This window comes from Crocodylus siamensis, chromosome 6 (assembly GCF_052110815.1).
Source record: "Crocodylus siamensis isolate JL-2025a chromosome 6, ASM5211081v1, whole genome shotgun sequence".
In the NCBI taxonomy this organism is placed as follows: domain Eukaryota; kingdom Metazoa; phylum Chordata; order Crocodylia; family Crocodylidae; genus Crocodylus; species Crocodylus siamensis.
The window spans coordinates 92,803,424-92,815,849 of record NC_143400.1 but is presented as its reverse complement, the minus strand read 5'-3'; the positions used below and the strand labels follow the sequence as shown (position 1 = coordinate 92,815,849).

The 12,426-nt window shown below is 55.5% G+C and overlaps 1 protein-coding gene across 3 annotated transcripts in view; it reads left to right on the top strand.

The window, feature by feature from the left end:
- The first annotated feature begins 3,174 nt into the window (after positions 1 to 3,174).
- Positions 3,175 to 12,426, top strand: part of DVL3 (dishevelled segment polarity protein 3) — a 42,804-nt gene continuing 33,552 nt past the window's right edge. For all 3 annotated transcript variants that reach the window (XM_090051155.1, XM_090051154.1, XM_090051156.1), the window contains exon 1: positions 3,175 to 3,457. In XM_090051155.1, coding sequence (XP_089907281.1) covers positions 3,291 to 3,457 — 167 coding nt within the window. In that variant the 5' untranslated portion in view covers positions 3,175 to 3,290. The remainder of the gene's footprint in view (positions 3,458 to 12,426) is intronic.

Below are 12,426 nucleotides of genomic sequence, written 5' to 3'. Positions count from 1 at the left end.
ATTTTTTTTTTTTTTTTAACAGCGTAAAGAAGGTTAAAAAGAAGCTTTCGTCTGTAATTCCGTAACTGGCTTGTTTTGGCCGGAGCCTCTGGATTCTTTGTGCCAAGAAACAAACAATTCTGCTTTCTGTGTGTTCTGCATTCCACAGCCTGAGGTCTCTGCTCTCAAGTGGCCAAAATCTCCGTGTTGCGAGCCACCATCTGACCCAAGGGTTGCAGGCACATACCTAAGGTAGAGGGTTCAAAGGGCTAAGAATGTCGCTACGTGAGGATGCTTTGTCCTTACCCTCAGTCTCTTCTGCACGGGGTTCCCCCCCCCACCGTGGTAATCTCTGGCTACATCACTCGGAACAGAGACCAAGTAGCATATTTGACGTCCTCCAAGGCAGAGCTGTGTTGGGTTAAACTTGCTCATTTCTAAAATGGCAGATAAACGTGTGTGCGCGTGTGTCTAGACATATATAGACACGTGTGCATCTATAGATACCTATCTCTGTGTGTATGGAGAGTTGATGATGGCATCAAAGAGCGGGATGGGCCCAATGATTTGTATGGCTTATTTGGAAGTGAGTTGGATGGATGCAAACTGCTTTCGAGGAAGAAGCTTTGACTATGCAGTGAAACATGCTGGGTTTTGTTTTTTTTTTTAAGAGCAATGTGAGTGGTAGAGCCCTGAGATTTTTGGCCTTAAAAAAAAAAAGGCCAGTGCAATCATCTAGTCTCACACCAGATCAGAACTCACCTGCTGGGTCCTGCATCAGGCCATGATTTCTGCTTGAATGAGAATGTATCTTTTAGAGAGACATCTCTGCTTTGTTTAAAGAATTAAGTGCTGGAGCCTAAGCCTATTCACCTCACCGCATCTGGGGCTGGGCTGAGGGTTTTGTGCTGTGCTAAACATTTCATAGATTTCGTAGCATCGGGGCTGGAAGGAACCTTGCGAGATCGTGGGGTCCAGCCCCCCTGCCCAAGGGGCAGGAAGTCAGATGGGCTCAAATGATCTGAAATGCCTGAACCCAGCCTATAGCTGAGTGTAACGGCAGAAGCGGTGGTGCTGCGATGTTTCTTAATGCAGGTACAAAGCTACAGCAGCGATTCTGCAGCAGGGTGTTGCAGCACCGGGGTACCTTGAGATCCTTGGAAGGCAGCGTGCCACGCGATGTTAGTGTTAGGTGTGCAGACGACACACAAAATAGAGGTAGCGAACTGTCGTCGTCTGAAGTCAGGCAAAAGGCAGGATACAGATGCACTTCATAGGCTAACTACACTGGAGATGCATAAGCGTTCGTGAGTCTGAGCTCAGACTCGCACAAGCTTATGCATCTCCGGTTTAGTCCGTAAGGTGCATCCCTGCCCTGCCTTCACAGGATGAACGCAGAGATTTCACATAGGAATTCACAGTGTTGACACCACGCTGGCCTCTTGTGCCTGTGCTGAGTTCTTAGCAACAGAAAAACTGCGCTTTTGTTTTCCCACAGTCAAAAAAAAAAAAAAAAGTGAAAACTAAAAACTGGCATTTTCTGAGGGGTGTCAGGGGTCTAAAAAGAGTGAGAACCACTGTCCGGTCGGTGGCATGGGGCTGCTTCACCTAATCCTCTCCTGCCAGTTTCTTTGGCTCCTATCTCAGTGACTTTGCAAGACTTTTGCAGGCAGCTGAGTCTCTCTGTGCATTGGCTCAGTGTATTTAAGCACTCAAAAGCCGCTGCCGTTGTGTCTTGGTCAAGGATGCAAGTTTCAGGGTTTTCAGTTGTAGCCGTGTTGGTCTAAGGACACAGGCAGGCAAAGTTTGTTGGGTGGATGTGAGATCTTTTGTTGGAAAGAAGTTCTTTGCAAATTTTCAAGGCACAAACACTGTTCTTCAGGCACAGGGGGGCTCTGCTGGTCTGAGATGTCCAAGGAGCTGAAAGTGTGCCAGGATGTCAGTAAAAGATTGCAAATAGGTGGGAATTACAATCCCGTACTGACATCCTGTCACGTTTTTTTAGCTCCTTTCACTCCTTGGACATCTCAGACCAGGAATCTCCTTCTGCCTGTTCTTTGCAAGCTTTTGGGTACCTTCTTCAGGCACAGGGAGACCACTGTTGTTTTGAGCTCTCCAAGGAACTGCACGTTTCTGCATTGGAGGGACCCAGGCAAGTCGAGAGCCTGCGGCTGTCACGTTGCCTGCCTTGCACCCAACTTCCAGCAGGCCCTGCTGGAAGGCACCGTGCAAGCCTGGCACAGTGAAAGACTTGCTCTCTTTAGCTAGCGATAAAGGCTTCCAACGGGGCAGTGACGTCTCCCTGACTGTGCTGTGGACACGGAAGAGCCGGGGCAGGGAAGACCAGCCATGGGAAGAAAATGTCTCCTTGATTCAAGCATGGTCACTGCTGTGGCTGGTTGACGGGCGACTCAAGAGTTCAGCTGTTGAGTGGCAGACCTGTCCGCAGGACTGCCCGGCTTTTCTGTCCGAGCGGGTAGGCTGTAGGCCACAATTTCTCTCCTTTCCCTTCTGCTTTTTTCTCTGCTTCAAAGGCAAGACGCTTTACCTCGACATGGGCAGCCGCTCAGTTGAGAGTGCAATGCCATTCGGTGCGTCCTTGTAGCGTTTCCTCCGGCCGCCTTGACATCTCGGGCTGTTGGCACTCGTGGTGGGAGTCGGTGGGCATTCGCAGACCGTGTCCAGCTCGAGGGTCACGGGTTGCAGGCCGGCAACGCTGGCTTCGGCGAGGATGCTGCAGGCCGCGCTCTTCGTGTCGGCAGCGGGGGTCTTGGCGTTGTGTTGGCAGTGCAGGATCGTGGTGTGTAGCGGTGGGGGAACTTGTCAGCGGTGTCATGCCGGTCGGTGGGGGACGTTTGCGTTGCGTCATGTCGGCGGTGGGGGACCCTGGTGCCGCGTGGCGGATCGTGGCGCCGTGCTGGTGGCGGGTGACCTTCGTGTTGCGCAGGAGGTGGCGGATCGTCGCCTCGTGTCGCGTCTGGCCGGCGGCGGAGGATGGTGGAGGCCCTTGTCGCCGCGTGGCGGTGGCGGTGGCAGCGGGCCCCGGGCGGGGCGGGGCGGGGCGGGGAACAAAGCGAGTCCGGCGCGGGGCTGGAGGCGGCGCTGCAGGCCCCGCGGGCGGCGGGCGGGCGGGCGCTGAGGGGGGGGTGGCCGGCCCGGCGCGGTCGCTCGTGCTGGTCCCGCCCCGCGGAGGAGGAGGCGGCGGGGAGGGCGGAGCCGGAGCCGGAGCTTGCGCGGCGCCGGGAGCCGGAGCCGGGGCCGGGCCCGGGAGGGGGCCGGGCCGGGCCGGACCGGACCGGGCCGGGGGCGCCATGGCGGCGGCCGAGACCAAGATCATCTACCACCTGGACGAGCAGGAGACGCCCTACCTGGTGAAGCTGCCGATCCCGGCCGAGCGCGTCACCCTGGGCGACTTCAAGGGGCTGCTGAACCGGCCCAACTACAAGTTCTACTTCAAGTCCATGGACGACGATTTCGGGTGAGCCCGAGCGCCCCGCGAACAAAGCCCGGGGCCGGGGCTGCGGCCTGTCCCCGCGGGGCCGGGGCCGGGCGCTGCGTCGCCGTGGCTCGCGGGGGGGCGGCCCTAGCCCTAGCCCTAGCCCTAGCCCGTGGCGGACTGGCCCGGGGCCGGCCCCCTCGGCCCGCCTCGCCGGTGCGGCGCTCGCCCCTCGGCCTGCGGCCGCGCCTTGACGCCGCTGTTCTCGCCGTGAAGCCGGGCGGGCCGAAAAGCGCCGGCACCGCCGCGAGGCGCGGGGAGGGGCGGCGGCGGGAGCCCTGCTCTCCTTCACCAGCGCGGGACGCGTCGTGGCGTCGTGACCCGGCAGGGAAACACCGCAGCTTTCCTGACCCGCGCCGTGGCTCGGTGCCCGCCAGACACGGGAGTCTCGTCCCCGGGGCCGCGCGGCTGCGGGCCAGCAAAACCCGGGGCTCCGGCTCCGGCTCCGGCTCGGGCTCGGGCCTGCGCGAGGACCCCCGCCAGAGGATTTGGGAACGTGAAGCCCCAGGTGCGGGGGGAGGCCCACGTCTGGTTCTGGCCTCTTGCACTTGGAGTCGGCTTGGGCCAATTTGGCCTGGGATACAAATTCAGTTAAAAAAATAATAGCTTCAGGAATGGTCTCGAAGAGGAGGCATACGGCAGATGAATGATATTTGCAGGTGAAGCAGAATTGGAAAAAGCTGCAGAAACCAGAGAAATGAGACGGGGACTCGGCCCGATTAGGAACGGGCGGAAAACAATGAAATTGGATCCGGCGTGGGCAAATGCAGCTAATGCATCTGGGGAAAATAACCTGAACCCCTGGTCCTCCCAGAGAGGGAGAGAGTCAAGGAGCAGGCTTGGATGAGAGGCACCAAAGCAGTGAGCAGCGCAGCAGATGAAGTCTGCAGCGTGACCTGGGGTGGAATAAAGCAGGCAGTGTGGTTTTGTCCAGGTATCGCAGGCGTGGAGGAAAGCCAGGGTGGTCTGGAGCTGGGAGGGGAAGGTCCCTCTGCCCCTGGCCCTGGGGAAGCCCCACCTGGAGGGGTGCATTTTGGAAACAAGCTACCCAGAACGGAAGAAAACCTCCTCGTTCAAAGAAGTGACAGGGGAACAAGCGGGACAGGCCCGTGTACCTGTGGGATCGTTTCCAGGGAGGGGGTGGGAACCCTATTGCTTGAGGAGGTTTGGTGACTAGTGGTGGAAAGCAAAACCACGAACCATTGGGGGACCGGCCTTGCGTTGGACTACGGAGAGCTAGAACTGAACGGGTCTTCCTTCTCCAACCTAGACCGCGAGATAGATGGGGAGGTGGGGTCGTAGCGTTTTGCGGTGACCTCTGCGTGAGTCACGGTGTATCTGCGTGCAGTTGTTGCACCTCGGTTCTTGCCGGGCAGCCTGCTGCTTTCCCTAAAGTGCCCCCTTCCCCAGCACCCGCATGGAGGCAGCACCCGGGAAAACATCTCGGAAGGTGTTAGCGTCAAGCACCCTTTGAGCAGCTGCAATGTTTTGTCCGCCTGGAGGTCCCATGGCAGCTGCCTGGAGACAAAGTAGAAACTTTGGCTTTTGAGAGCAAAGGTCCCCCAAATCTTGTGTGGCACGAGGCTGAGTTCTCTGCAGATCCATCGTTTGGGAATGAAGGCGTTTTACCTTCTCCCAGAGGCAGGTTTTATCTGCTATAATAGAGCCCTGGCCTTTCTTCCCCAGTCCTTGGCCTGGGTCTGATTAATTATCTTGCCTTTCTCACTTTTCTCCAGGCTGGACAACTGGTCTGGTGTTCCCTCGGGAGCTCCCGTCAGCTCCTCCCATGTCCAAAGAGGCAGCGCGGCCATCGCAGTGCGTGGGCTTTCCTTGCTGTTTCTCTCGTCTGTATTTGTTGGCTGCAAGACTCGGGGTCACAGCAATGCTGCTTCGGGCTTTACGTTTCCTTAGAAATATGCACCAAGGCTTTGTTGGGTGTGGGGTGTGAGGCTGCACAGGAAGCTAATGGTAGTCCAAGGGAAAGGTGCCCGGCCTTGGCCCATGGACCTGAGTGGTGTTTTTTGTAAAAAAGGAACCCAAGAAAAGAATCGCCTGATAAATTGTGGGGAGGGGAGGTTTACGTAGAGAGGAGACAGTGTGTTTCTTGAGCTCATCAGCGTGGAGTAAACATGATGGTTCCCTATCTGGACATTGGAGCCTGTTACCGAACTGTGGGGCAACAGCAGCAAGTAGTGGTGGAGGGGGTGCGAGTCCAGCGCTGTGGTTTGCAGACCTTTGTCCACTGCCCCTGGACTCCAGCGTCTTCGGGAGTTGAATGACACTGCTCTCGGGTGTCCCTGGCGCTCCTGCCGGTCAGGGGAAGGATGGTCTTGCCGTGAAAGTGCTAGGCTGGGCCTCGTGCGGCCTGGGTCCTGTTCCCAGCTCTGCTATACCTCTCCCAGGTGACTCCGCGTCTTGACCACTTAATTTCTCAATTCCTCATCTGTAAAGTGGGACTTCAGGGAACAGATGGGAGAAAATAAGTTCTTGAAGTCCCTAGACCAGTGGTTTTCAACTTTTGCAGACTCGAGGCACCCCCTGGAAAATGCCAGCTCTTCGTTTTCCATCTTTTCTTTTTGCCTAAAGAAAAATAATAAAGCAGTTTTTCTGTTGCAAAGAACTGAGACAGCCCACAGCTGCAGGTTTCTATTTAAAATCTCTGGGTTTATCTTGTGAATCATGTTTATAAACCTAACCGTGCTAACGTGGTATGGGACCCTGCAGCATCCTTGAAAAGCACCCAAGGGAGAATCACTCTTAGATGCTGAGTGTCTTGGGGCCAAGGCTCTGGGTGTGCATTTGCATTGCGGTTATCTTGAAGGAGCTCTGACTTGAGTTTTTTTAAATACCTAACACCTCAACTGCTCAGGGTGCTTGTGCATGTGCGTGACAAAGACCTGACCTCCCGGTACTCTTGTTAGCCTGCAAAACCTTTCAGCCAGGCCACAGGTCTCGGTAATGGATGAAAATTCTCCCCCGCCGTGAGTCAGTGTGGGAAAAGGGGTCCTGCATTGGGCACTATGAGCCTCAGGTCCTTCTCCATGAAAACTTCTCTACCCACGTGGTTACACCGATTTAACTCAAGGGGTGGTTTGAAATCAGGTGAGGTAAACTGATGCATATCTGGTCCACAGCTGTGTGTGTGGACACTCCTAAGTCTACATAACAGCCTATTTTTATTGGTTTGGCTGGTTGTAACCTAAGCAATATAACCCGTCTTAGGCCATTAGATGGGTGTCTGCACGGGCTGGTTCTGGTTGAGCTGCAATTGGGTTGACAAACTCAAAGGCGACTTCTGCATGTAGACAAGCCCTTAGCAATTGGCCCAAGTTTTCTCTCGCAGCCGGTGGCTCTCAACTTTGGGCTCAAGGCAGCCGTCAGAAGACATCAGCTTTTCCCTTCCATTCATTTTGTGACCACAGTAAAATAGTGGAGTGATTCTTCTGTCACAGAATCAAGAAAGACTGCAAAAGTTCAGACTGCTTTCGATGGTGTGGATTTTTATTCGGTCCCGGAAGGCTTTCATGTGAATCGCGGATAGGTGTTTATACACCAACGGTGCTAGGATGGTGTGGCACCCCACCAGTACCATGAAAGGATCTCATGGCACCTCAAGCTGGCACAGCACCCTGGTTGAGAATCACTGCTCTAGGTCTGCCCAAAAGTTTTAACGTCCCTCCTCTTCTGTTCCTTTTTTTTCCCTCCCAAGTCCCCGTGTACTGGGAGAAGCCTGGCATGGAGGGACCATTCTGATTATTTTGTTTGCTTCTGTTTCTTCTTTCTCAGCTGTCTCTTAAGCCCTGGGCTCCCCCGATCTCCCCTTCTCTTGTAGATGGGCAAACCCTCCAACGCTGTATCATTTAAGCAAGTCGGGCTGGCATGCAGGGGGGTGGGCTGTGGCTGCTGCTCCTGCTGATTCTTCTCTTGCAGAGTTGTTTCCTATTTTAACTTGTGAACGATTCTGGGGTCTCAGCTGGTGAGTGAAAACCGATGTCTGCCTAATCACGCGCTTGATAATGAAGTAGGCCCGGATTAGTTCTTGCCCAGCTCTCCAGAGCTGGGTTCAAGGCTGAGATGAGGAGCGTTTTCTGGAGGCAGAACAAAGCAGGCCCTGCAGGAATTCCCAGCGTGCGGGTCAGACGGTGGTGGTATGTGGCGACCTCATCTCTTGCACATGTGCATGGGGAGATGTGTTGATGTCTGCTGAGAGGCTGACTGATTGATTTTCATTGTAAGATCCTTCTGCCAAGACCCTCTGTCCTCCTGGTTGACAGTGTGTAGAAACGGGGAACTGATCCTCAACTTGATATGCTGTGCCAGTCCCCGGGTCGTACAGGCTTCCCTTGCTTGATGTATATGCAGATTCGCTCTTATGCAATGACCCTTTTTATACCAACAATTGGTTATAGGCGAGGTAAATTCACTCTTATGCAATTGGAAACCCGCTGCCAGCTGCTTTGTGCAAGGCGGAGGAAGAAAAAGTTATTTTCTGGGGCTGAGCCGGGTGGTGGTGCCCAGGCCAGGCTGCAGCACTGGCTCGGTCCGGCCCTGTCAGCATAAGCCACGAAGCCGCCCAGCAGCAGTGCCCGCGGCCACCGCTCGGGGCAGCTGATGCCCGTGCTTCTGGAGCTGCAGCTGCCCCAGGAGCGGTGCGATGCCACGTCAGTACAATCGAGGGGGTCAGCACAATTGAGGTCTTGGAACGCATCCCTACGTGTTACATTGTAAAGTGGGTTCCCTTTATGCCAATTTGAGTTGTGCAGGAACGCATGTACAGCATAAAGCGAGGGAAACCTGTAGTGACCAGCTGGCACCATGCCCCCGGCTTCCCTCTGGCTCTCAGGGTGTCTGCTCTTTGTAGCCTGAGCGAGAACTTCCCTCTCTGCAGAAAGCCCTTGGCTGCGCCGTGCTCCTGGCTTTGGATGCTGCTGTCACCGAGCGGACTCCTTGTAGAGAAAGAGCGGGTAGGGAATCTGTCGGAAGGACGCTCGCCGACTTTGGACACCTCCCTGGACTTGTATGCATTCTTATTTTCCTTGCAGCGGGTCTGGTTAAGTCACTGCCTGCCCTGGTGCAGAGCTCGCCTTCGTCTCCCGTCCTTCTGCAGCCAGTGATGGCCAGGTCCTTGTCTGTCCTCTCCCTGGGGCTGCTTGGTGCCCATTAATCTCTCCCACCGGAAAGCTGGGGCTTCCCTTTCAGTGGAGTGAGCACAGCTCTGTTGCTGCAGCTTTCCTGTGCAGGTGAATTCCCTGCTGGGGCAAAGCGGGGCTTGTTCTTGGAGTGTCCTGCGCACTCCTGCTAAAAAACAAAGGAGCACAGAAGACGTGGCGGGCAGGATGAGCCAAACTGTAGAGGTCTCCAGTGTCGGTTGCTTGGTGCAGCTCTGTTGCATTGACTGGCCCTTGAAATCCTTCGCAGAAGGGACTTGGGCAGAATCGGTGTGGCTGGCTAATGATCTGCAGGTTGATTTGCCTCCCCCGTACCTGGCCAGAGCGCCTGTGAGGCTCGGGGAGGACGGCAGTCAGCGGTAGGCAGGGTCCCAGAAGCTCACGTATCACCGGCTCCATTGCTTAGTGTGGCGGACACAGCAGCCCCTTTGCTGTTCCAAGGGGATGTCGTGGCTTGAGTTGAAGCTGAAGCCTTACTCGGACACCTGAATGCCGGCTGTGTTTCTTGTCCCAGAGGTTGCCAGGGCTGGCCGGCTTCTGCCTGCTCCTCCGAAGACGGGTTTCCACGATATCCCCTGCTGCGGGGGGAGGTTCACATGAATCCGGAACGGATCCGCAGCTGCTGCAGAAGCTCGTTCCAAGTGTTGGGAGCGAGAGTGCCAGGGCTGAGGAGCACATGGGGGAAAGTTAGCTGCAGATAATCACTCCCTCCCTCACTCCCATTGTCTGTGCCTCACGTGGCCAGGCCCTGGCACTGCTCACGGCTGTCGCAGGCTCTGTAGGTGTCCTTCTTTGTCTGTTGTGGTTGGAACCAGGCTAGCAACAGCCACGTTCACTGGCACTCGGAGCCTGGCTTCTTTGCCCAAGGGTGGTGGTCTGAAACCCAGGCTAGCCAAGTCCCCTCGAGGCCCTGTCTGCCCTGTCCAGACAATGAACGACAACACCAAACTCTTTTTTGCAGCTAGAGGTGGTCAGCTATGTTTTCACCGGGGCATCCTCCTTTAAAACTGCTGCTCTGTCAAAGCTGAATAGTTTTGTGCAGATGTGTTGATGTTGGCAAAGCGCTTGTTGAAGAGGTTTCTTTATGCCTCTCGGGTCAGAGGGTGCTCAAAAGCCTGACCTCCCTCAATCCGAACATGGTTGTTTCAACACGGTTTGGTTTTACGAGTGTATTTGAAAGGTTTCTGCTCTCCTTCCCCTGCAGAAAGAAATGGGATCGCTGTAGCCAGCCACCTCCTGCTGCAGCTCAGTCGGACTCTGAGATGGTTTGTTCTGGCATTATGTGCCCACTTCCAAACCTGATTAACCCCACTCACAGACTGCCAGCGGCATGTTGGTCATTGCCTGCACTGGGTCACGACTAGCACGACTTCAAACATGGGCCAGCTGGATTTAACCCTTGTGTGCCCATGACCCTACACACTTGTGTTCTTCACTACTTGCTCTGCACTGTCTATCGCAAGGTTCCTGCATGGAAACACTCTGCCGGAAAGGCAGTTTTCTGTGGCCAGCCTTCAGTTGGTGTCAGTCCCTGGGCTGTGTTTGCAGAAAGGTGTGGTTTCGAGCCTTTAGATGGTAGCTAGTGGCAGCGAGTCTGGGGCTTGGAGTGAAGGAAAGAGGCTTCATGCATGGAGTATCTTGCCAGGGCTCTGGGGTGTGTGTGTCTGGCCTTGGTCGGGGCAGTAAGTGTGCTCCCCCGGTGCTTGCTTGGAGAACGATCCTGTTGGCTTTCTGGTGCCCTTTTCTTTCGTTTGCCCAGTTCTTAAGCTGCTGGCGACAATACAGTGCTGCTACTCAGTCTCCATTTAAAATGAATTGTTACGTTGCCTTTCTGAATGCAGCTCAGCTCCACTCCGCTTCTGGCAGCAGGGTGCGTTTTCATGGGGTTTCCAGGTCGCCCTTTGTGAGTTGAGGCTAGCTCCCCTTTTGTTGGAGGCAGCAAGGGGCAGGAAGAAGGGGGTTTATTGAGAAGCTCAGAGGCAGAAAACAGGTGGGGGGCTTGGAGCTCATGGTGCAGAACAAGCCAGACCCCGTCTCTTGTGCTCGTGGCCCAGGGTCAGTCACTCAGTCTACTCAAACATTGCTCCTGTGCACTGGACGTGCGTGCCGTTGGATTCCCCACCTGGTTATCTTCCTGGACAGCTCTGCGATTTGCCTCCCTTATGGATCTGAGTCCAGTTCCCCAGAGGTCGGACACTCATCAGGACTGCGATGCTAATTTTGGAGCCAGGAGAGGGCTGTTCCTAAGCAGCGGAGGCCTAGGACTAGGACAAAGACCACTGTATTAGCAGCAAGAAACAAGTCGGCAGCCCCAGGAGGCTGATAGGAGCCGGTCTGTTGGATCTGCAGTGCTACAACCCAGAGCCGGGTTGTGCACCAGAGCTTGCTGTGGTGTTCCTCAGCCAGGAAAGCAGGGCAGTGTGAAGAGGAGCCTCTGGATGGGCAGACCTGCTGGGTCCCACGGCTCTTTCGCATCGCCGACCAGCTTGACTTCTATCCTCCCCACAGAGGTCATCCAGGCCGCATGTGAAGCGATGTAGAGGACCTGGGGAGATCCCCTTGGGTTCTTCAAGGCCACCATGACAGACGGTAGCTGGAAGCCTCCCATGCGGCGGCTGGGGAAGATTTGTCGGACCCGTGCTGGAACTGACGGGCTGCCTGAGCCTGTGCTGGGGATACCTCTGAAAGGGTGAGAATTGGTTTTATCCTGTCTCCCTTGCCCTTGGTTTAACCTTGGTTGCATCCTGTGTCAAGGTCCATGAGAACAGACCAGCGCCCTGGTCCAGGACGTTGGCTTTTACCAGCCTAGCGGCCGTTGCGGCTCAGCCCGTCTAGGCTGCTTTTGGTTTGCCGAACGCTGCAGAAGGTCGCGGGGTAGCAGACTGCCCGGGTGCTCTCTGGATGCAGGTTTGGGCTGCAGGGCGGCTGATGCCACGCGGTGACGACCCAGCCCTGTTTGTTGGGCGCTTCCTGTTGATGTTCTCCTCGGCCCGGCCTGCGTTCTGTTATTTGGAGCCCGTTCTCATGACCTTTGCTCTGTGCATCGAGGTTTTCCAAAGTGCTGGGGGTGTGGTCCTGCTCAGCTGCATTATCGTGTGATCCCAGCCCCACCACCTCAGGTCTGTTGGGAGGACATGCACACGAGAGAGGACTTCAGAGACAGGCGGATTTCCAGGACAATATTTAAAATAAGCCTAACCCGCCCCCTTCCCCCAATTGCTGTATTTTGGGGGCACCTGCGTCTGAATTTGGGGGGTGCAGGATTCTCTAACATGGTGTGGGCGCATGAAAAAATCTACAGGGCCCTCTGAATACATCCACAGGAAAGGTCTTTGTTACTCCTATTTATATAGGGGCCCAGGCTTGCTGAAAACCATGCGTGCTGTCCATGTCCCGTGGGACTCGTGGACTTTTGGTGACTCTGAGATGAAGTATCAACATTTCCCTGAGCAGCTGCTCTGAAGCTCTGGTCTGGTTTCTGTCTTCCATCTCTCCAGCCCTGTGCTGTTACAGATGCGGTGCTTACAGAGGCCCGGGAGCAGCGCTGTTCTGGCCTCGGCAGGCGCAGTTGGAGCTCTGCCCTGCAAGCGATGAGGTTCAAAGTGGGCATGGGTGGGATTTTTCGATCAGTTATTTGAGTGGCAAACATGCCCCAGGCCTCTCCCAAGCTCTGCTTGGAAGCAGTGGGTGCATCGTTCGGAGGGTGTGTTATATCCACGGTGGAGCTGGATCTCCCTTCTCTGACCGCTGCCTGCCTGGCGGAGCTTTACCTCTTAGGTGACC